This window comes from Carya illinoinensis, chromosome 8, assembly GCF_018687715.1.
Source record: "Carya illinoinensis cultivar Pawnee chromosome 8, C.illinoinensisPawnee_v1, whole genome shotgun sequence".
Taxonomy (NCBI): domain Eukaryota; kingdom Viridiplantae; phylum Streptophyta; class Magnoliopsida; order Fagales; family Juglandaceae; genus Carya; species Carya illinoinensis.
Genome location: NC_056759.1, coordinates 36,344,427 through 36,370,486, shown reverse-complemented (window position 1 = coordinate 36,370,486; position 26,060 = coordinate 36,344,427). Strand labels below are relative to the sequence as shown.

At 37.2% G+C, this 26,060-nt stretch overlaps 1 protein-coding gene across 1 annotated transcript; it reads left to right on the top strand.

Moving 5' to 3' along the window:
• The first annotated feature begins 11,864 nt into the window (after positions 1–11,864).
• LOC122274687 (putative receptor protein kinase ZmPK1) lies at positions 11,865–20,373 on the top strand. The gene is made up of 2 exons (XM_043083703.1): positions 11,865–13,945; positions 19,544–20,373. The coding sequence occupies exons 1-2, from the start codon at positions 12,181–12,183 to the stop codon at positions 20,371–20,373; spliced, it is 2,595 nt and encodes an 864-aa protein (XP_042939637.1). The 5' UTR covers positions 11,865–12,180.
• The last annotated feature ends 5,687 nt before the right edge of the window (positions 20,374–26,060 follow it).

Here is a 26,060-nt window from a genome sequence, read left to right as displayed (position 1 = left end):
TGAAAGTGAAAGCGATGACGATGAGGAAAATGAAGACAGAGATGAAGAAGTTGCGATGATAACAAGAAGAATTCAGAGGTTCTTAAAGAAAAATAAAACTCATCCGAGGAAATCCTTCAAAAAGTTTTCCAAGAAAGATTCAGGTAAAAATGACACTTTAATTTGTTATAAATGCAATAAGCCTGGTCATATCAAGCCAGATTGTCCTCTGCTAAAGAAAGATCGAAACAAGGGCAAGAAAGCAATGAAAGCTACATGGGATGATGATTCAAGTAGCTCAGATAGTGAAGCAAGCAATGGAGAATCAGCAAATCTTTGTCTTATGACTAAAGATGACATTGAGGTAACAAATCTTGATAATATTGAAGATCCTTCATATGAAGAATTACAAAATGTTTTAGAAGAGGTTTATGAGGAATTTGAAAAATTGGGTATCAAATATACTGCTTTGAAAAAGAAAAATTTTTCTTTAACAAACGAAATTGATATTTTAAGAAAAGAAAGTATCACTTTGAAAGATAAAAATCTTGAGTTGAATAAGAAGAAAATCGATTTAGAAAATATTGTTGAAAACTTTACGAATGGAAAAAGAAATTTTGAAAAACTTCTTGGTAGTCAAAGATGTGTTTTTGACAAGGCAGGTTTAGGATATATGCCAAAACAAAAATACAAACCTTATAAAAATTTCTTTGATAATCCTTCTACATCAAAGACCAATATTCAAACTTCTTTTCATAAAAATAATTTTGTCAAAAAAAGATATTATTATAATCATTCAAGTTCTTCATATATGTCACATGCTATTTGCAATTTCTGTAATAGAAATGGTCATAATTATCATATTTGTCCTATTAGAAGAAATCATACAATGACTATTAGGGCCATATGGGTACCTAAAAATCTTGTTTCTTCTAATACTAATAAATAAAGGACCCAAAGAACTTGGGTACCAAGAAAAATCATTTTAATTGTTTTTATAGGTATGCATGAAGTCATCCACAAGCAAAAACAAGTGGTTTTTAGATAGTGGATGTTCAAGACACATGACGGGAGACAAGACTAAGTTCTTTGATCTTAGATCTAAAGAAGAAGGACACGTGACATTTGGAGACAACTCGAAAGGGAAGATCGTGGGAATAGGTAAAATTGGTAATGAATCTTCTCTCATAATTGAAGATGTTCTACTTGTTGAAGGTCTAAAACATAATCTTTTGAGCATAAGTCAATTATGTGATAAAGGATTTACAGTTACTTTCAAAATAGATAAATGCATTATTTTGAATGATCATGATTGTAATATTTGTTTTATTGCTTTTAGAAACAATAATGTTTATACAATCGATTTTGAAGAAATTACCTCACAAGATGCTATTTGCTTTTCAGCTCAAAATGAAACTAGTTGGCTATGACATAGAAGATTAGGTCATGCCAACATGGAACTTATTTCCAAACTTTCAAAAAATGATCTTGTGAGAGGTTTACCAAAAACAATTTTTCTTAAAGACAAAATTTGTGGTGCATGCCAATTTGGTAAACAAACAAAAACTTCTTTTAAAACCAAGAAACATATTTCCACTATTAGACCATTGCAACTGATACACATGGATCTTTTTGGACCAAATAGAGTTGCAAGTCTAGGAGGAAAATATTATGCATTTGTTATTGTTGATGATTTCTCTAGATATACTTGGGTCATCTTTCTTACTCATAAAGATGAGGCACATAATGCTTTTACCAAGTTATGCAAGAGAATTCAAAATGAAAAGGGCTATACTATTTCAAGTATCCGAAGTGATAGGGGAAAAGAGTTTGTTAATAAAAATATTGAAACTTTTTGTGATGAAAATGGTTTTGTGCATAACTTTTCTGCTCCTCGAACTCCTCAACAAAATGAGGTAGTAGAGAGGAAAAATAGATCTCTTCAAGAGATGGCAAGAACAATGCTCAATGAAAACAACTTGTCTAGTTATTTTTGGGTCGAAGCGGTGAGTACTGCATGTTATGTTATAAATAGAGTTATGCTAAGGTCTAAATTAGATAAAACCCCCTATGAGCTTTGGAATAAGAAAAAGCTCGACATTGGTTACTTTCATGTATTTGGATGCAAATGTTTTATTTTGAATGACAGGGATAATTTAGGCAAGTTTGATGCAAAATCTGATGAATGTATCTTTCTCGGGTATTCTACTAATAGTAAAGCTTATAGAGTATTCAATAAAAAGACTTTGACTGTACAGGAATCTATGCATGTAGTATTTGATGAATCTAATTCTCCACTCTCCAAGAAATCTATTGATGAAGAAACAGGAGGTATAAATAACACGGAAAGTCTCAATCTCAACAAAGAGAACACAATAGAGGAAGTTCAACATGGAGTCATCAGGAAAGATCATCAAAATTTAATACAAGATGCAACCAAACAGTGGAAATTTGTGAAAGATCATCCAGTGGAACAAATTTTGGGAGAACCTTCACGAGGTGTAAGTACTCGATCATCTCTTAGAAATATTTGCAATCATACTGCTAATCTATCTCAGATTGAACCCAAAAATATTGATGAAGCACTTCTTGATGAATCTTGGATTCTAGCTATGCAAGAAGAGTTGAATCAATTTGAAAGAAATGATGTTTGGACACTTATTCCTAGACCCAAAAATCATACTATTATTGGAACAAAATGGGTTTTTAGAAACAAGAAAGATGAGTCCGGAATCATTACTAGAAATAAGGCTCGACTTGTAGCCCAAGGTTTTAATCAAGAAGAAGGAATCGATTATGATGAGACATATGCACCAGTCGCAAGATTAGAAGCTATTCGAATGCTACTTGCATATGCTTGTTATAAAGATTTCAAAATTTTTCAAATGGATGTTAAAAGTGCTTTCTTAAATGGTTTTATAAATGAAGAGGTATATGTTGAGCAACCTCCAGGTTTTGAAAATCATATTTCCCCAAATCATGTTTTCAAACTCACAAAAGCACTGTATGGACTCAAACAAGCTCCTAGAGTTTGGTACGAGAGACACAGTGGTTTCTTGATTGAAAAAGGTTTTTCAAGAGGAAAAATCGACACAACTCTTTTCATTAAATATGAAAATAATAATATTCTTTTGATTCAGATTTATGTTGATGATATAATATTCGGTGCTACTAATGAAAATATGTGTCAAGTTTTTGCTAAGACTATGCAGGAAGAATTTGAGATGAGCATGATGGGAGAACTTACATTCTTTCTCGGATTGCAAATTAAGCAAGCAAAAAGTAGGACATTCATCAATCAATCAAAATATATTAAGGAATTACTGAAGAAGTTTGGGATGGAAAGTGCTAAGGAAATTGGAACACCAATGAGCCCATCAACTAAACTTGATAAAGATGAATCCGGTAAGCCAGTTGACTCGAAAACATATCGAGGTATGATTGGTAGCTTATTATATTTAACAGCCAGTAGACCAGATATTATGTTTAGTGTGTGCTTATGTGCACGCTTTCAATCATCTCCAAAAGAATCACATTTAATTGCAGTTAAGCACATTCTTAGATATCTTAGTGGTACAATTAACTTAGGGTTATGGTACTCTAAGCACACATCTTTCGATCTAATCAGCTACACAGATGCAGATTATGCTGCCTGTAAAATAGATCGAAAAAGCACTAGTGGAGCATGTCATTTCTTAGGTCATGCACTAGTTTCCTGGTTTAGTAAAAAATAAAATTCTGTTGCACTATCTACTGCTGAGGCAGAATATGTTGCTGCGGGTAGTTGTTGTGCTCAAGTTCTCTACATGAAGCAACAACTTGAAGATTTTAAACTCATGTATAATCACATTCTAATCAAATGTGATAATACAAGTGCTATAAATCTTTCGAAGAACCCAATACAACATTCTAGAACTAAGCATATTGAAATAAGATATCATTTTCTTCGAGATCATGTGCAGAAAGGCGATATAGTACTAGAGTTCACAAACACACACGATCAGTTAGCAGATATATTCACAAAACCTTTACCAGAAGATAGATTATGTATGATCAGAAGAGAAATATGTATGATGCATTTTATGAATATCTCTTAAAAGATAGATCAGAGTTCATAAAAATAGAAAGATATTTTTTAAATACTTTTACATAAACTTGAGGTTCTTAGCCTCATGTTTGAGACGCTCATTCTCTTCATACAATATCATGTCATCCCTATCCATGGGAACTGGCAAGCGGAATGAAGAATCTAATAGAGATTTCAACTTTTTATTCTTCTGCCGAATGATTCCTTCCCTTGTGTGAGACTCTTGAACAATTCATTGAAGTACAACAATTTGTTCTTTAAGCCTTTCAACCTCATGGTTTTTGGCTTGTACTCGCTGGGAAAAAGCAACAATAGAGGATGAGTAGCGAGTCCCAAGACTCACCAAGTCGTAGATAGCATCAGAGTCTGACTTATTAGCCAAACTATTATTCTCTTGCTGCAACATGGCACCAATGGTTGCCGCAGAAAGGACAGGAGGTTGAGGTGCTGAATACCTCATGGATGAATCTAAATGAATGTTAGAAGAATGAGCCATTGAGAAAAGAATTGAAAACTTAAAGCGAGAATGTTGAAGGAATGCAGATGAGTTATAGAGATGAGAATAAGATTTGATACAAATCGGATGAACTTTAAGACTGATTTTATAGAGATAGCATAAAGAACAAGACAAACAATTGTCTCTTCAAATCTTATTTAGTCAAAAGAAATACAAGATATGCTGGATACACATTGTCAAAAGTTTTCTTACTAAGCCAGCGAGATTAACAGTAGATTGTCCCTATTTTTCTAGTAAACGATGAACCTCTGCTGTTATCTGCCGATGTTGACCTTGTATCTGAACCCTTTCTCGTTCCATCTCCTCTATTCGTGGTTGCAGATCATGAGCATACCAATCTGTAAATTTTTTCAACTCTTTGTTTTCCTGCTTTAGCCTTTTATTCTCTCTATCCTTATTAGCAAGCTTCTGTCGTAACTCAGATATTTGGATGTTAAGATGATCAATCTCACTCATCCTCGCCATTAACCTCCGAGACATGATCGTAACAGAGGCAGCATATTGACTACTGAGTATTCTTGATTCTGCAATAATCTCAGAATCAGTCCTACTAGAAAAACAGTTCTCTGCTCCTATCATGGTATTGACGGCCTCAGGAGAGAAGATTGATGGTTGATTGCATCAAGAGTTCCCGATTCAAGTCTGGAACATTAGTGGAAGAGAATTGTTGGGCCATTCTATCGTTATGGAAAAACAGAACTCAGGTCAAGAAGCAATGCATTTTTTTTTTGTATCCGAGAGGTGAAAATGATCATTTTTTTTATAGAAACTTAGAGCCTTCAATCCCGTTTGTCAACAATATCAGGCGATTGTTTAAATCTTCAGCCGCACTAAATTCATAGAGTTAGGCCTCAAGGCTTTGCAGCACTTGTTGGGTCACCGACGGCTCCATTTTTCAACTATCTACAGTGTCTACTAACGCACCGTTTTCTTCAATCAATTTACTTGTTGCGGATCCTTTTTAATGATGCCAAAAGGGGGAGAAGTGTTAGACTAGAACATTAACATTGTTTGAATTGCTAAACTTTTTATATATGCTTAGAATTATATTCATACTTTTTCTTGAAAAACTAACACACATTCTCAGGGGGAGCTTAAGTATTAATACAGGCTTCAGGTTCGATCAAGTATTTGTCATCATCAAAAAGGGAGAGATTGTTGAACCTAAGGTTTCAAGTTTTGTGTAATTATATATCTACACATGGATTTTGATGATAACAAATGAATTCAAAGAATAAAGGAGTCTCAAGCTCAAGTTGTCTACACAATGAAGTCAAGCACATCAAGGAAACAAGCATGAGCAAGAAGGGAACAAGTTCACATTAAAGTCATAGAGTAATGTTGTAAATCTCTTCAAAATTCGAAATTATGATTAAGGCTCAAAATTAATATTTTATCATAAAACATTAAAATACATTTTCCACATGTGCATGAATATTTTGAAAATTAAATTTGAAAATTTTGAAAGATGATTGATTGTCATCTTTCACATGTGCATACCTTGATTAAAGGGTTGAACTTTGAAAATATTAGAGATGATTGATTGTCATCTTTCACATGTGCATGTTTTATTTGAATATTTTCAAAAGTGATTGATGCTTTTTTAGACTTATACAAAAGGTAGATGATTTTGTTTGAAAAATTTGAAAAGTAAAGTGTGCTCCTTTTGTCATATGCAAAAAGTAAAAGATTAGGTTTGAATTTTTGAAAAAGGAAAGTGTGCTCCTTTTGTCATATACCAAAAGTAAAAGATTAGGTTTGAAGTTTTTGAAAAATGAATGATGTTGTCTTTGACAATTGAAAAGGAAGAACCTTTTATTTGAATTTTTTGAAAAAGTGAATGATGTTGTCTTTGACATGTGAATCTTTTTAAATTTGAATATGAAGTCTCATATGCCTATAAATAGATCATTTGAGAGTTTCACATTCACAACACCAAGAGCATACAACATTCATTCAAAGCTTTCATTCTCTCTTCTCTAAGCATTGAGCCTTAATTCTTGTTCATTTTGAGAGATATAGTTTGCGCTGTATTGTTCTTATTTCACTCATTGAGGAGTGTTTTCTGATAACCTACCCACTATCAGCTCTTGTATCAGAAAAAGGGTGTGTATAACCCTTGTGCGTGTAGAAAGTATTCTATACGGGGAATAGTTGAATCACCACGTGTAAGGTGATTGCAAGTGTAGAGGGTGTTTTACACGGATCCTTTGTAGCGGTGTTGTTCAAAGGTGTAATAGGTTTCTATCTCCACCTGAAGGAGATTGAATAGTGAATTTGGAAATCCTCAAGGGGTAGCTTGAGGCGAGGACGTAGGCAGTGGGGCCGAACCTCGTTAACATACTGAGTTTGCTTCTCTCTTACCCTTACTCTTTATATTTATTGCTATTTCATATTTTGTTTATATTTTATATTATATATTTGATTTATAATTGTTATTTTTTTAATACAACTCAATTCACCCCCCTCTTGTGTTAGTCATCTGGGCAACAAAAACGATTTCGTAGCCTGCGCCACCATGACAGCCACCTCCAAAGGAGAAGTGGGGGCGGCCTCCATGGCCGAGACCCTAGCAAACTAGTGGATATGTGGCAAAAATGGCAACTCCGATAAATCCGAAATACCCAAAACCGTCTCCAAAAAAAGAGTCCACAAAATCGCTCAAAATCGCCTAAAACTTTCTTAGATAAGCTTGAAGCATAATTATGCTTAATTTCTTGATATATAAATGCGGCATATTTCTTGGCATACTAAGAAAAAAGTTATAATGATTATATAAAAAAGTTATAAAGTATTTTTTATGTGAGTGATATTGGAGAAAAAAATTATTAATTTTTTTGAAAAGTTTTGAGAAATCTTCATCTCATGTATTGCTATATTTCTAGCAATAGATGCCTCCAAAATGCATCCAAATTAAAATTATAGTTTTACGAAACAAAAGGTAATTAGAACCATTAAACTACAAAAGTTACGGTGGGTGGAACAAATTAAAGCCTGATTTCAGACATGAGTAATTAAACATGTATCTATCCTTAATTATCTGGTAACATTATGACCACTTCATAACGTATTGTGCTTTAAAGCCAGTGCGCACTTCAAAGCACATTTGTCCATTCTGACCGCTTCAAGAACAAGTTGCGCCTTTTTATTTTTAATTGAGTTTTGTTATACATACAAATAAAGTCGTGTATTAATCTGCATATCAATACTGATTCCTTCATATTTAAAATTTAAATTATCACTATTTTCAATAAAATCTACTTTTTAACTAATCACAAAAGATTAATACACATATTAATACATAATTATACTTACAACTAGATTTTATATTTTTTATTTTTTGAGTAAAAACTTATTGTATTTTGAAGCTTGTGCAAAGTAGCTTGGCATTCATTCATTGAGATCACCAGCTTTTAAAAAAATTAAAATTAAAATTAAAAAATAAAAATAAACCACGATCGAAGCTAGACATCTGACATGGTACCTCATTTCTTGTTTTGTTCTTTTATTTTTATTTGGAATGCAACAAGAAGGGAAGCGGAGAAAAGATGGCAATTAATATTGATGGTCCAGATTTATTTTATTTTAATAATATTTTTATTTTATAGAATAATTTTATTTAAAATTTTTTACGTTACATATTATTTATGTAACATAATTTAATTTGTACGAGGGATGATCATGAAACGAGATTAATTATTGGTAGAAGTTAGCAGCATGACCAATGAGCATACCACATTGAACTACATAGGATGAGGAGATATCAAGGCACAACGAGTGAAGACTAGCGGGAAGTACGATTCGGTGACTAAGGACAGGTTCCCACCCCATTATAATATCTGAAAAAAAAAAAAAAAGGGAAAAAGCACACGGTTCGGGGACACACCACCACACCTCATTATGACTCTCTTTGTGGCCACTCCCTAAAAACATAATCCAATACATGAATGCCTATAGTCCTATAGTGCACATCTCGAATAAAAAATTTAAAATTATTTCTCTTATAAAATGGGTGATAATCTGAAGGCGTAAAATATAAAATGTGTGATCATGCAATTTAAATTAAAAAAATACTTTTGTTCATATCATGGCCTGTAAAGATGAATCGAAGAAGATCCTCCCTCAACCGTCCTTTTAATATAGCAGGATTTTCGCTATTCTGAATAGACGAAGTTGATATATATATAGCTTTACTATTCATCATCCACATATATCATATTTATTTTTATTTTTTTTAAACTAATTAAATTTTTTTACTTATCATACATACACCTCATAATTAGTAAAATAATAAATATAATGCGTTTTGTGTGGAGATGATGAGTATAATTTTTCATATATATATATATATATATGTATTTGCTTATGAATGAGACGAGGTGAAGATATGAAACGTATTATCACTTTGTAGTAGCTTTACTTTAACTTGTATAAATTTAAGATATATTGCAATTTTTAATGGATTTAAATGCTTTTTTTATTGTTTAGTGTGGAGTGACAAGTAGTTTAGGCCATTAGGAGATCGTGTCCTCTAATTATTTATTCACTTCTTTTATGCTGTATTTATATTCGTACGGTCTTCTCTTTTTTGCCTGTAAATAAATACTAACCGTTCATAAAAATTTGATAGAGATATAAAAACCTTTAAAAAATAAATTTTAATGTTATACAACATTTTATTTCCTTTTCTTTTGAGTTATTTATATATTATTTTCCTCTTTTATTAATATTTTTTATTTAATGATTTATTTAGATATATCATTTTCAAACGTAAATATCTCTTTGATTGTCGGATAAATTTAATAGTTTAATTAAAAATCTGATATTAATAATACTATTTCAAGTAAATTTATAATTTTTAATGTAATATGGTTTGTTTGTCTCATTTTCTGCGGTAATTTATTTCCTTAATTTTTATTTTTTTTAATTTTTTCCAACTGGGCATTACGTGCCGTGCCGTGCACATTGAGAGTTGACTAGTCATATATATATAGTCATGTGTGTATATATATATATATATATGGGGTCAAGCTACACTAGTCTAAAAATTAGCTGTCATTACTTCTTCTCTCCCGTTCTCTCTCCATAAAATCCTAATTGACCAGATCGACCGACGGGGTGGCTCCCCCCCCCCCCCCCCCTTTCCCCTTCTTCTCTCTATTTACTATTTCTGTTTTAGTTTTTCCTTTTGTGGGTTTTGGTGTGTTTTCAAGTAAATAAAGGAGGGGTGTTCCGGCGGGACTGTTTCCAGCCACTGACCATCAACACGCAACCTACCAGAGCGTTGGCCAGCTGCCGATCTTCAAGACCACCGAACGCGGCGCCAGAAGGGAGGGAGCGTAGCCCGCACGCGCGGGACAGAGTCTCAGACAGACCCAGAGCGTAGCTGTCATGCGCCACCGGGGAGCCACCTACCGGTTCAAAACCTGGCTTTTCTGGGTCCTAAGACTCCGGGTGATCATCGAACGACCGTCGGACCCCCTCTAAGAGTGGTTGCGTTGCACGCACCACTGGTTTTGTTTTTTTTTTCGTTTGTGTTGTTTGTTTTTCTGGTTTTCGTCCGTCCGTCAGTCAGTGTTTTTTCTGGGTTTTGTTTTGTATTACTTGTTGTAAACTGAGCGGGTGATGGGATTTTTTGACCGGACACAACCCGGGGCTCATGCTGTGGAGAAAGGCAGTCGGTGTTACGGCCAGTGGACGTACGGCCAACCTTTGATGGAGGTTCTGTGGTCCGCATGCAAACTGGGTACTCGTGCTGTGCTTGGGCTCTTGATGCCGTCGTCTGGGGTGGGTGTGCCGCCGGGGTCCTCGCCGCTGCTCGGTTTCGCTGATTTTTGGTTGTAGGGTAGTGTAGATTTTATGTTATTTTGTTAATAATAGATTAGGAGTATGCATTTGGACTTAGTGTCCAAAGCAGTGATGTCCCTTAATCCACCTTCTTATAAGGTTGGAGGGGCTGGTCATTCTGTTTTACACAGAGTGCTTTCTCTCTTCGGAGAGGTTTAGAAGTTAAGACAATGTCCGCTACTTTGTGTGCGGGGGTACTCCAGAGCAGATGTGTAGGTTGGCTTATAGTCGGGATTTTTCTATATTGATAAGTCACATTTGTAACTTCGTTTGATGAATGAATTCACATTTTCAAAAAAAAAAAAAATTAGCTGTCATTATTGATGGCATAATATGTTTGTTGCATTCATATTCAATTGCGTGATGCACGGTTGCCGGCTCTGATAGCATATCCCACAGCCCCTAATAAAATCAATGTCGGTTCCTATAACAGACATTGAAAATAATATTATATATATATACACTGAAGCCCGCTTAGAAAAGTACTAAGTCTTGTATGTATGTTTTAAAAGGGAATAATGATTTATATAAGTTTTAAATTTATAAGTGTTACATATATAGAATTTTTATTAAAAATTAAAGGAGATTTTATCGTAAAAAAATTCAATTATTTATAATGAAATTAACTTTTTTTTTATAAAATAATTTTATACATTTAAAAGTATGTTTATTTATTTATTTATTTTAACGCAAGAAGGCAACACCTCTAACCTTTATTAAAAAGACTCTTGCTTATGATGGAGGAAACCTTATTACAACAAAATATAACAATCACCAATAAACAAACAAAACAAAACCAACCCTCCATTAAACTCTAACATGTGGTAATCCAACCTTATCTAACCAAAGCATACCCTTCAACTTACGTGGCAAAGAAGCATAATCAACAAATCTACCATTATGACTTTCCACTTCCTCACTTGCAAGGAAATCCAGGCATTATTCCCTTCTCTAAATTGATATTCAGTGGTGAAGTGCACATCTCTTAGTAAAAGCAATAGATCATTCCAAAAATGTCATAAGTACCAAGCCATGCACTTATGACTAAACAACCAAAAAACCACTAACAAGGAATCACATTAAATAAAAATTTGATTGAAACCCAACTCTTTGCAAAAGGCAAGGCCAACAATTAACATCCTCGATTCGACCTCATTATTCGTTTTGTATCCAAAATAAGAAGAGAAGGCTCATTCTAAGTTTCCCCTATGGTCCCTAATGACGTATCCTCCACCATAATTATACATTTAAAAGTACTTGTCCATAACATTAACATTAACAGTAATGCTATTCATCATCCTAATTCTCATTATCCTTTCATCATCTCATGATGTGATATTAGATGATTGAAGAGTATTTATTATATTTCACTTGTAAACCTATCATCTAATGCTACGTCATGGGATAATGAGAGGATGATAAGAAAATGGATGATGAATATATTTTTTCAAACATTAATCAGATAACCCTAAGCGAGAGTCAACGTAAACTTGCACCATCAAGCAAGGCCGCCATAATTGAGGTTTTAAGCTGTACTTTGACTACATGATGGCATGATGTCCATCGCTGAATTACACCTCCATTAATTAGAAAATCTTCCATCAAGTTTGGTATATAAAACAAATTAAGAGTTAAGATTTCAATCGACTTCGTTCTTGTCTAAATAATGACGTTATAAAAGAACACATTAACGATCTTAAAATTGCCATTTGAGTTCGAAAAATCAACACTGACGTACAATAATAAAACAATGGACGTCCACTTGACAAGTGATTTCCGATCGAGGTTTCTCACCCATAGCCATTTTGGGGGCAAGTCTTCATCTGAGGAATGGGAAAACAAGTGGCGGCCGTCTGCTAACATTTGCATTCTTCTCCTATATATGCATCAATCAGACAACGTAACCTCTTGCATTCGCATCATGGATATCTCAATTTTCTTCCTTCTTCTTACGCTCATCCAAACTCCTCTCCTATCTTCATCATCAAAAACATCTGACGTTCTCAGAGCCTCATCTTTATCTGTTGAGAACCCAAGCGACAAACTGGTTTCTCTCAATGGTGATTTCTCTGCGGGATTTTTCCCGGTAGGTGAAAACGCTTTCTGCTTTGCCATATGGTTGACAAGGTCCTCAGCTCCGACCGTTGTTTGGATGGCAAACCGAGATGATCCGGTTGATGGAACAGGTTCACAGATTGCGCTTTCGAAAGATGGCAAGCTTCGCCTAACAAACTCGGTCGGTATAACCGTTTGGGCCACCAGAACAGCAGCCTCGACCCCTTTAGAGTCCTCGAAATTGCAACTACAGCTCCAAAACACCGGAAATCTTGTTCTAAATCATTCTCAGAGTGGTGTCATCTGGCAGAGCTTTGATTCACCAACAGATACTCTTCTTCCACAACAAACGCTAACCAGGATTTCAACCCTTGTCTCAAAATCAAGCAAAGTAGACTATTCTTCTGGCTACTATAAGCTATTTTTTGACAACGATAATGTCCTTCGTCTGTTGTACCAAGGTCCTGTTGTATCCAGTCTCTACTGGCCTGAACCATGGCTTAGTGATCCTGGACTAGCCGGAAGGTCTATGTACAACTCTAGTAGAGCTGCAGTACTGAACGAGTCGGGCTATTTCTGGTCATCTGATCATTTGGTAATCCTAGCTACAGATTTTGGTGTGAAAACTCATAGAAGATTAACTCTTGATCGTGATGGTAACCTTCGATTATACAGCCTGGAAGCAATGAATGAGGGGTGGGATTGGGTTGTCACATGGCAAGCGGTGTCAGATCCATGCACGATTTATGTCATATGTGGGCCCAATAGTGTTTGTAGTTATGATCATGCTTCCGACAAGAGATGCTCTTGCTTGCAGGGATTCAAGATCAAAGATCCAACTGATTGGTCTTTTGGATGTGAAGCAGACTTCAATCTCCCTTGCAATCAGAGTCATGAAAAGCTGTCTAGTTTTCTCCAACTTTCTCATGTTGAGTTCTATGGCTATGATATAGAGTTCCAGCCTAATGTGACCTTACAACACTGTAAAAACGAATGCCTGACGACGTGTGGTTGCAAAGGTTTCCAATTTAAATTTAGCGCAGCTGACGGGGGCTATTTATGTTACCCCAAGTATGAGTTATACAATGGACAACTTACACCAAATTTTGAGGGAGACTTTTATTTAAAAGTACCAAAAGCTGGTTTTTTCTATAACCAGACGCTGGATGCCTCCGAATCAAGGTTGAATTGCATAGCTGAACTTAGCAGGCAAGTTGGAGGAACGTTTGAAAATAAGACAGTGAAGCTTTTGCTTTGGTTTGCTACTGCAGTGGGAGGCCTAGAGGTAATCTGCATTTTCCTTGTGTTCTTTTCCTTATTCATGAGCAGTAAGAATTCCGACCCAGTTGCAGAAGGATACCTCCTGATGTCCAGATTCAAGCGATTCAACTTTTCTGAGTTGAAGAAGGCCACACGGGGATTCGTTGAAGTGATTGGACGAGGAGGGGGAGGGGTAGTATGTTGGGGGACCACCCCATGTGTGCCATCCAACTCATTGGTGCCCATGTGTTGGTGGTGTCCAATTCACATGATTGTGTTTCTCCATGTGCTTGCATGTGAAATGGACATTGAGCATCTCCACCTTGTGTCCAACGAATGTAATCTGGAGATGGGTTCAGCCTCTCCTATAAATAGGAGAGGTCATATGAAGGGAAAATCATCCCATTGAGAGAGAGAAGTGTGAGAAGTGTGTGTAGTGTGCCATTTGAGATAGAGTTGTTTTGAATATAGTGTTTCCACTCAGTGGACGTAGGCAAATTGCCGAACCACTTAAATATTGTCTCTATCTATTTTGTGTTTATTTTCAGGGCAGCTTAAGGCACAACAATTGGTATCAGAGCCAATTAGGCTCTTTTTGTGGGGTGGAGTTTTGGTGTGGTAGTGTGGATACGTACAGTCTAAGGAGGTTCTGTCTAGGAGATTGGAAATTTTAAGTGTGTCCATTGTGACCCTCCAATCTTTCCTGGGAATTGACTTAGTGAGGTACTATTCATTTCTACGGTAAAAATTCATCAGAGCTTCGGTTCGTGCTACCCAGAAAATTGCAGTTGATCGAAATCAATTTTTGATCACACCACAACGTTCCTCTCGTCAAGACGGATCCGTTGCCACAAACGGCATCGAAAACGAACACCGGAGGAGCCTGCACGTGCCCCTAGAAGATCGGCGCGTGCACTGCTGTGATCCATGCGCCTCCATGCGCACAGGAGGTTGAAGACGCGTGAGATACACGTCCCCACGCGCCCCCACGCGCACTGCAGTGCTTCAGCGCGTGTTTTACACGCTCCTCACGCGCCCACACGCGCACACAGGAGCTTCTTGGCGCGCCGACCAGTCGCCCTACACAGCGCGTGCATCTCACGCGCCAGACAGATCAGAACCGTCCATTTTTCAGATCCATTTTGGGCTTGATCTAAGCCATCTGGAGTCCGATTTCAACGATCAAATAGTGCTTTCCAACCATTTGGATCATTCCGGACTCATCCATACGGTTAGAATTTTGAAATTTTGTGTCTAAATTTTCTAAATTCAAATGGAAAGATCTGGAAGAGATAGGGGCTCTGAAAATGCCAGTAGCTCTGGACGTCGGTCCACCATGTCAAATGCCAAGTTTGAAGTTGAGAAGTTCGATGGAACAAGCAACTTCGGCATGTGGCAGTGTGAAGTCATGGACGTTTTGATCCAACAAGAGTTGGATATTGCGTTGGAAGGAAAGCCAGATGATATGACTGATCAGGGTTGGAAGAAGCTTAATACTCAAGCTTGTAGTACAATCCGATTATGCCTTACCAAAGAACAAAAGTATTTTGTCATGAGAGAGACAGATGCTAGGGTACTTTGGCAGAAATTGGAGGATAAGTTCATGAAGAAGAGCATTGAGAGCCGTTTGCACTTGAAGAAGAAGCTCTTCAGATTCCAATTTCGTGAAGGTATTTCAATGACTGAACATCTAAATAGTTACAACCAAATTCTTGCTGATTTGTTAAATTTAGATGTTAAAATCGAAGATGAAGATAAAGCTTTACTTTTGCTAAATTCCTTACCTGATACATATGAGCATTTGATTACTACTCTATTGTATGGGAAGGAAAAGATTAGTTTTGAAGATGTATCTAGCTCTTTAATTAGCAATGAGTACCGGAGAAAAGATAAACAGGTACAACAAGATACATCAAGTGAAGCGCTAACAGCAAGAGGGAGACCACAGTCAAGGTATCCCAGAAAGAAGAAAGGTTTTCAATCGAAAACCCGAGCCACATCACGTGGTCCATCAGTTGAAAGAAATCTCGCCAGAGACGAGTGTTCCTTTTGTCACAACAAAGGACACTGGAAGAAGGATTGTCCCAAGCTGAAGGGACAACAGCAGAATCAACCCACCACAGCCAATGTCGTGGACAGAGATGATGATTCAGATTTTTCCTTGATAAGTTCATCATCCATTTGTCATTCCGATGAATGGATTATGGATTCCGGATGTACCTGTCCCAATCGGGACTGGTTTACTGACTTCACAAAGATTGAAGGTGGAACAGTACTTATGGGCAATGACAGTGCCTGTAAGACTCAGGGAATAGGTAGCATTCGGCTAAAGCTGCACGATGGTAGCGTCAAGACTCTGACAGAAGTTCGGTACATTCCAGACTTGCGGAAGAATCTCATCTCACTGGGAGCTCTGGATTCAAAGGGATTCAGAATCACCATTGAAGACGGAACTCTCAAAGTACTAATGGGAGTTCAGGTGGCTATGAAGGGTTTGAGGCGAGGAAACTTGTACTTCTTGCAAGGAAGTACTGTTGCTGGAAGAGTTTCCACAGGCTGTGAGAAGCTAGATGAGACTGATGATGACACCTCCAGTCTGTGGCATATGCGTATGGGACACGCAGGAGAAAAAGCTTTGCAAACACTGGTGAAGCAAGGCTTACTCAAAGGTGCCAAGACTGGTAAACTGTCTTTCTGTGAGCACTGTGTATTGGGGAAGCAGAGGCGGATCAAGTTTGGAACCGCAGTACACAATACACAGGGAATACTTGACTATGCGCACTCCGATGTTTGGGGACCTACCCAAAATGCATCTTTGCGAGGTAAACATTGGTTTGTAACTTTTGTAGATGATTATTCTCGTCGTGTGTGGGTATATACGATGAAGAATAAAGATGAAGTGCTGCAAATCTTCCTTGATTGGAAGAAAATGGTTGAGACTCAGACCGGCAGAAAGATCAAGCGGCTCAGATCTGATAATGGAGGTGAATACACTTCAGATCCCTTCATGGAAGTATGCCGGAGAGAGGGAATTGTAAGACACTTCACAGTACGAGGTACACCGTAGCAGAATGGTGTGGCAGAACGAATGAATCGTACTTTACTAGAGAAAGTACGATGTATGTTGCTGGATGCTGGATTCAGTAAACAATTTTGGGCTGAAGCTGTGACATATGCCTGCCACCTCATCAACCGACTACCCGCATCTGCCAATGACGGGAAGACACCCACTGAAATGTAGAGAGGTACACATGCTACTGATTATAACTCTTTACACGTTTTCGGATGTCCTGCTTACTATCACGCTAAAGAGAGTAAGCTTGATCCTAGAGCCAAGAAAGCAAAATTCTTGGGCTTTAGTACTGGAGTAAAAGGGTATAGACTCTGGTGCATAGAGTCTAAAAAGGTGATCATTAGTAGAGATGTTACCTTCAACGAATCTGAGATGCTTAAGTCACATAAGCATAGAGATTCCAGTGAATGCAGCCATGATAGCGAAACACCTGGTGATTCGCAAAAGGTGGAGTTTTCCACTCGAAAGGATTCAGGAGAAACAAATGGAGAGCACGGACAAGATGAGGTTGATAGTCCAGTCACAGTACCTCCAATACAACCTGAATCAATAGCAACCAACAGACCAAGAAGAGAGAAACGTGTACCGTCACGTTATGCAGACTATGTGACATATGCATTACCAGCTGAAGGGGGTGAGATCGCAACCACTTACAGGGAAGCCATACAGTCCAGTGAACAGGTTGAATGGACAAAGGCAATGAATGAAGAGATGCAATCTCTTCACCAGAACCAGACTTGGGAGCTTGTGCCGCTTCCAAAAGGCAAGAAGACAATTGGCTGTAAGTGGATTTTCAATCAGAAAGATGATCAAGCTGCTAAGAATGGAGTGCGATACAAAGCTAGGTTGGTAGCCAAGGGCTACGCTCAGACAGAGGGAATTGACTACAGTGAAGTATTCTCTCCTGTTGTGAAGCATTCATCCATTCGGATATTGCTAGCTTTAGTTGCACAATATGACCTTGAGTTAGCACAGCTTGATGTAAAGACAACTTTCTTACATGGTGATCTGGAAGAGGAGATTTATCTGTCTCAACCAGAAGGATTCAAAGAAGCTGGCAAAGAAAACTGGGTATGCAGTCTGAAGAAGTCTCTCTATGGCTTGAAGTAGTCACCTCGGCAATGGTATAAGCGGTTTGACCGCTTTATGATGGATCTGAAATACACTCGTTGCCAATACGATCATTGTGTATATTTCAGAAAACTTGCAGATGGATCTTTCATTTATTTGCTTTTATATGTAGATGATATGTTAATTGCATGTAAAAGCAAGGGGGAGATAGATCGCTTAAAAACTCAGTTAAGTCGTGAGTTTGACATGAAAGATCTGGGAGAAACTCGAAGAATACTGGGGACGGAGATCAGCAGAGATAGGGTGAAAGGTATAGTTCACCTTACTCAGAAGCAGTATCTGAAGAGAATACTGCAACGCTTCAACATCGACTCAAAGACGAAGCCGGTGAGTACTCCAATGGCCCCATATTTCAAGCTCAGTGCATTGCAGTCTCCTAAAACTGATGAAGAGCGGGACTACATGAGAAATGTCCCATATGCAAGTGTTGTAGGAAGCTTAATGTATGCCATGGTGTGTACACGACCTGATATCTCCCAGGCCGTTAGCTTAATTAGCCGCTATATGCATAATCCTGGAAAGACTCATTGGCATGCGGCTAAGTGGATTCTACGGTACATTCTAGGAACCGTAGATATTGGTTTGAAGTTCGAGAAGAGTGAAGATAGTCTAGTAACTGGGTATGTTGACTCAGACTATGCAGGTGATCTTGACAAACGCCGATCGACAACTGGATATGTGTTCACTATGGCTGGAGGACCAGTTAGTTGGCGATCAACTTTGCAGTCGACAATTGCACTATCATCAATTGAGGCTGAATACATGGCTGTAACAGAAGCCGTGAAAGAAGCCATTTGGTTACAGGGATTGGTAACAGACTTGGGCTTTAAGCAGCAAGAGGTTACCGTTTACTGTGACAGTCAGAGTGCAATTCATCTGGCCAAAAATCAAGTATATCACTCTCGAACAAAGCATATAGATGTCCGTTTCCACTTTGTACGTGAGATATTGGAAGAAGGGGACATTCTACTTCAGAAGATTGGCACTGAAGATAATCCAGCAGATATGTTGACGAAAGTCGTCACCGGGATCAAGTTCCAACACTGTTTGGACTTGATTAATATCTCATACTGCTGAGCACCTACGGGTGCATTGGCGCCTTAGGGCGCATTTGATAGCGGAGATCTCTCATGGCAAACGAACATTTCGATAAAGGGATGAAATCATTGGAAGGATACAACATGTAGTATCCTAATGTGGCACACTTGGGTGGAGGGGGTGATTGTTGGGGGACCACCCCATGTGTGCCATCCAACTCATTGGTGCCCATGTGTTGGTGGTGTCCAATTCACATGATTGTGTTTCTCCATGTGCTTGCATGTGAAATGGACATTGAGCATCTCCACCTTGTGTCCAACGAATGTAATCTGGAGATGGGTTCAGCCTCTCCTATAAATAGGAGAGGTCATATGAAGGGAAAATCATCCCATTGAGAGAGAGAAGTGTGAGAAGTGTGTGTAGTGTGCCATTTGAGATAGAGTTGTTTTGAATATAGTGTTTCCGCTCAGTGGACGTAGGCAAATTGCCGAATCACTTAAATATTGTCTCTATCTATTTTGTGTTTATTTTCAGGGCAGCTTAAGGCACAACATAGTATACAAAGGTATACTGCCCGATAAGCGAGTTGCAGCAATTAAAAGACTCGACGAAGCTAACCAAGGAGAAGCCGAATTCCTAGCAGAAGTAAATACCATTGGGAGGCTTAACCACATGAACTTGATAGAAATCTGGGGATACTGCGCAGAGGGAAAGCATAGGCTTCTGGTGTACGAGTACATGGAGCATGGATCCTTAGCAGAAAAACTTACTTCTAATGAACTTGATTGGAAAAAGAGGTTTGATATTGCAGTGGGCACAGCGAAGGGCCTAGCTTATTTGCATGAAGAGTGCCTAGAGTGGGTTTTACATTGTGATGTAAAGCCTCATAACATACTCTTGGACTCCAACTATCAACCAAAGGTAGCAGATTTTGGTCTGTCCAAACTACTGAATAGAGGTGAGCATGATCATTCAAGCTTCTCAAAGATGAGAGGAACTAGAGGTTATATGGCTCCTGAATGGGTTTATAATCTTCCTACCACCTCTAAAGTTGATGTCTATAGCTATGGGATTGTGGTGCTGGAAATGGTTACTGGAAAGAGCCCCAGAGATACGCAGCATAGCTATGGTGGCGGAGGGGCGAAAGAGCATACTAGATTGAACACGCAGGTGAGGGAGAAGATCATTTATGCTGATGGTGAAGCTTCAAGGGAGTCGTGGAATATTGAGGAGATTGTTGATCCAAGCATGGGCGGCAGATATGACTCGGCTAAAATGGAACTTCTGCTCAAGGTGGCTTTGCAATGCGTTGCAGAAGACAAGAATGATAGGCCCACCATGACCCAGGTTGTAGAGATGCTTCGCTCCCAAGAGGCCGTTGACTGATATATCATATCTAAGTTAATAGTATGAAGAATAATTTATAATTTTATTTGTTTATTTATTGTTTTTATAAAAATCAAGACGATGAGACCCCAATAATGTAACTAATTAATTTGGACTTTTTTATTTTTATGCAGATTGATCATTTGACAACTCTTTAACACGTTCTGATATATATTATTATTTTATTCCGATGCTTGTTTATTTTATTGAGGGTGAAGTTAATCAATTATATATTTGGATAAGTTAGAGCATGTCTATTCAAGGGGTAAGGATTAATCTCTTTTGCCGCTAGAGAGAGAACCTCTAGCTTCTCTCTAGAAAACCAGTAAATCCAGCAACGAGTCCGGGGGCAGGGGGGATGGGAGCCTCGGCTCCATCCTCCCTTCCTTCCTCCCTCCTTCTTTCTTTTCCTTTTTTGGTTTTTTAGTTTAGATTTGGGAGGATGCTCTTGTTTTGATGTTGAATAAGCTCTCGGGAGAAGGCCGAAGGTGGAGCTGTATCGCCGTGACTCAAGCACCGTGGCCAAGCCCTTGGTTTCACCCCTCTTCGGATGTATATGGCGACGTGTGGTGGTCAGTTTGGCATTTGGTATTTTGGGGTGAGTGGCAGAGCGGTGGTTCTGGTCTATTGGGATGGTCTCTCGCGGACGTGCAACCCGCTGTGGGGTGGTTGGATGGTTAGCGGTTGCTCTGTTTTTTTGGCTTAAAACAGGGGTGGCGTGGGTTGGGGTTGTATCACAGAGGGCTGCTCCCGTGGTGGTCAGCTGCTGGGGTGCTGGGGTGGTCTTGGTGCTGCAGGATCGAGGGGGAGGTACGTGAGAGGTGCGGAAGTGAGGGCCGACCAGTATACCGGGGCACGACTGAGCAGAAACTCATCGGTGTGGCGTGGAGGATGCGGTGTGGGCTGATCCGAAAACTTCTATCATGAGAGCAGTTTTTTGTTCGTTGCTTTTGGACGGTTTCATGCGTGGATGATGAATCTTCAGTGATGAAGACGGGCGGCGGCAGTAGATGGAAGAGATGAACCCTAACGGGTTGGGCCCCCACGTGCTAGCTAGGCCTTCGGCTTAGGCTGGGCCTTTAGTTTTATTAGACCAGCCCAGTTTTTTTGTTTTTCTGTATTTTCTTTTATTGGTTTGTTTTAGTTTTATAATAAATAAAAAATAGACTAGTGTCCCATTTTCTCTTTTGGAGGAATATGGGTGTTTGTCCTACTCCTCTTTTGGAGGAATGTAGGTGGTAGTACTCTTCCTCCTTGGGAGGAGAGAGTGTGGTTGTACTCCTCCTCTTTGGGAGGAGGGAGCTTGGTTGTACCCTTCTTCTTTGGAAGAAAGGTCGTTTTATCTCTGCTTAGACAGAGTGCTTTCTCTTTTGACTGCTGTTAGGAGAGGAGGTGTAGAAGTTTAGACAATGTCCGTCGCAAAGAAATTTGTTGGCGGGGGAGCCCCTAACAGTTGAGTAGTTTTGGCTGATAATATGGATTGTCCTGTATTGATTAGTCACAGATGTAACTTCGGTTTCAGTGAATGAAATTAAAGTCTATTCTCAAAAAAAAAAAAAAAAAAAAAAAGGGGTAAGGATTAATATCTTTCTTTATGGTCGACTAGGTATCTATTTCATTAACTCGAGGAACTTTGGCTGGACGTTGGATTAGCAAACGAGATAATTAAAGTGGCTCTGTATAAATTTTGGTTACATAAATGAGATAATAGTTAAGAGTATTATAAACTGATTTGTATGATCATTTTTAATCATTAATTAAGATTATTTTTAGCCATTAATTAAGATTATTTAGTTATCAATTAAGACCATTTAGCTATTAATTAAAATCAATCTTTAGCCATCAATTAAGAACATCTTTAGCCATCAATTATGACTTAAACTATATATAAATTCTTTTGTACTCCTATATATATGGGTATCATTCATTTGTATATGAAAAAGTTTTACATTGAATAACAACACTTTCTCTTATAATATCATTTCTCTTTTAGTTTCATAACATGTTATTAGCACGAATATTCTGACGATTTTGAAACTAGTAGTCTTCTACTTTAAGTAAGTATTTTAATATATTATTTGTAGTTCCCAAAATGAATATGAAATGTTACATTACTTATTATTACTTGATAAAATTCTATATTTATTCTCATGATTTTTTAAATATATTTCTTATTTACAATATAAACATACTTATTTTCTGATTTATATACGTAGAAAATGTCAAATCTTATAAAATTAGAATTCGTTGCTCTTGGCATTTCTGGAAAAAATTATTTGTCTTGGATGCTTGAAGCTGAGATCCATCTGAATATGATGAACCTGGGAGATACAATTAAAAAAGGAAATCAAGGGTCCCGGTAGGACCGCACTAAGGCAATGATTTTCCTTCGGCACCATCTTCATGAAGAATTAAAAACTGAGTATCTCACGATGAAAGATCCCCTTATTTTGTGGAATGTTTTAAGGGAGAGATATGAGCACCAGAAAATTGTAATCCTCCCAAAAGCTCGTCATGATTGGATGCACCTGAGGTTACAAGACTTCAAGAATGTTAGTGAGTATAACTCTCCACTCTTTAAAATTAGCTCAATCTTGAAATTATGTGGTAAAAAAGTGACTGATGATGACTTGTTAGAGAAGACATATACTACTTTTCATGTATCAAATGTGCTCCTGCAGCAGCAGTATCGAGAGTGAAAGTTCAAAAAATATTCTGAACTTATGTCTTGCCTTCTAGTGGCTGAGCAAAATAATGAGCTTTTGTTAAGAAATCATCAGTCACGTCTTATTGGTTCTATATCATTCCCAGAAATGAATGGTACTAGATTTACACTATTCCCAAAAGTGAATAGTGCATATTTTCAAAGAAACTGAGGAAGTGGACGTGGCAGTGGTAGGAAAGACTATAGAAGTGGAGATCCTAGAAGCGACCACACTAAAAGGGATAATAATAGATATACATTGTACCACCAGAAATGGCTCAACTCAGAGAAAGGTAAAGGTCCTCAGACCAAATTTTCAAAGAAAGATGAAGATAGGTGCCATATATGTGGTATGACTGGACATTGGTCTCATACCTATCGTACAGCTACGCACTTTGTTGACTTATATCAAGTTTCTATAAAAGAGAAGACAAAAACGTTTGAAACAAATTTTGTTGAACCATCAGATGCTTTAGTTTCTATAGATGGAGAAGATATTACAAACCTTGATATTTCTGATTTCTTTGATGATTCTAGTGGTAGAGTTGATCATTTGATTGGTGATGAAAGTTTCCTTTTTAATTAATGTATTTTCTTTATCTTATAGTAAAACTTTTTTATATTTTGCAATGTTTTGTAGTAAAAAAAGTTTTGTATATTTTGTAGAATCATAAGTCTTACTGATGAACTTTTTATCTATGAGATAAATAATAGAGATTTATATTTGGCTGATAGTGCTACAACTCACACAATTCTTAAAGATAAAAAATATTTTCAAAATCTAACATTGAGTAAAGCCTACGTCCATTTCATATCTAGTTCATCGAATCTAATTGAAGGCTCCAGAAGAGCTTATATTGTGTTGTCTAATGGCACCAAATTTTGTATTGATGATGCTCTATTTTCTTCACGATCCAGAAGAAATTTTTTGAGTTTTAAGGATATACGTCATAATGGTTGTCATATTGAAACCACCAATGAAGGCAGTAAAGAGCGTCTTCTCATTATTAAAATAATTTCGAGCCAGAAGCTCGTATTACAAAAACTGTCTGCTTTCTCATATGAATTGTATTATACAGAATTGAGAACAATCGAATCACATGTGGTAATACACCAGAAGTGTATTGACCGAAAAGTATTTTTGACTTGGCATGATTACCTTGGACATCTGAGATCAATAAGAATGAAACAAATAATTGATAATTCGTATGGGCATCCCCTAAAGAATCAGAAGATTATCTTACCCAATGAATATCCGTGCTCTGCATGTTCTCAAGGTGAATTGATTATCAAACCATTTCTATCAAAAGTTGTTTTTGAATCTCCGTCATTTTTACAAAGAATTCATGGGGATATATGTGGGCTTATTCAACCATCAAGTGGACCGTTTAGATACTTTATGGGTTTAATTGATGCATCAAGTCGATGGTCACATGTTTGTATACTTTCCACTAGAAATATTGCATTTGCTAAACTTCTTGCCCAAATAATTAAACTACGAGCACAATTCCCTAACTATCCAATTAAAACTATTCGATTAGATAATGCAGGAAAATTTACATCTCAAGCTTTTGATAACTATTTCATGTCAATAGGAATAGATGTTGAACATCCAGTTGCCCACACATAAACTTAAAATGGTTTAGCTGAATCATTAATTAAAAGGTTTCAGCTAATTGCTAGACCTTTACTTATATAATCAAAACTTCATAATTCTGCCTGAAGACATGTTATACTTCATGCAACATCGTTTATTCGAGTTAGGTCATTAGCATATCACAAATATTCTCAATTATAGCTTGCATTTGGTCAACAACCAAATATTTCTCATATTCGTATTTTTGGATGTACGGTATATGTTCCAACCTCCACAATGTACAAATATGGGTCCTCAACGTAGACTTTGGATATATGTTGGGTTTGTTTCTCTATCTATTATTAGATACATTGAGCCTCTTACAGGGGATATGTTTAAGGTATGTTTTGAGGATTGTCATTTTAACGAATCCATTTTTCCAACATTAGGTAATGAGAAGTTGGTGCCTTAAGCACGACAGGAGATTACTTGGGAAAATAAAGTCATTTTCCAATTTGATTCTTGTACAAATGAATGTAAACTAGAGGTTCAAAAGATTATTTATTTGCAAAGTGTTGCAAATCAATTACCGGATGTATTTACTAACACTAAAGGTGTGGCAAAATCATATATTCATGCTGTTAATATTCAAGCAAGGATTGCAGTCCTTGAAGGACAAGTTGCCAAAACAGTAATAGGTGAGTCTAAGACACATCTGAAGCGTGGACAGCCTATTGGTGTAAAGGACAAAATTTTTTGGAAGAAAAAAATACAAAATGAATTTGGTACTCCTGAAGAGTCCATACCCACAACACAGACCATAAGAGTAATTGATGCTCATAAAGAGACTAAATCTCCTGAAAAAGAACCTCCTGAAGAGGTATTTTATGAAATGTCTTCCCTTAAAGAAGGACAGGTACCTAAAAATAACAAGATTTCGATACATTTCATGAGTACTAGAAAAATTTTGGATAGAAATAAAACTGTTGTCGATAACATATTTTCATATAAAATGGCCCTTGACATTACCAGAAGTAATAAAAAAATTGAGTTAAGAACTGTCGAAGAATGTCGACGTAGAAATCACTGGCCAAAATGGAAATCAGCTATTGAAGCTGAATTAAACTCGCTAGCAAAGCGAGAGGTCTTTGGACCAATTGTATAAATACCAAAGGGTGTAATGCTTGTTGGATATAAATGGGTATTTATACGTAAGCATAATGAAAGCAATAAAATTGTGCGATATAAAGCACGACTTGTTGCATAAGGTTTCCTGCAGAAACCAGGGATTGATTATGAGAAAACATACTCTCCTATTATTGATGCAATCACATTCAGATTTTTTATTAGTTTGGTAGTTACAAAAAGATTGGATATGCAGTTGATGGATGTGATCATTACATATTT

Excerpts from the sequence above, each read along its gene's own strand:
- LOC122274687 (XM_043083703.1), top strand. The coding sequence starts at position 12,181 with ATGGACGTCCACTTGACAAGTGATTTCCGATCGAGGTTTCTCACCCAT. Across the intron at positions 13,946-19,543 it reads AGGAGGGGGAGGGGTAGTAT|TATACAAAGGTATACTGCCC; the intron begins GTTGGGGGACCA and ends GGCACAACATAG.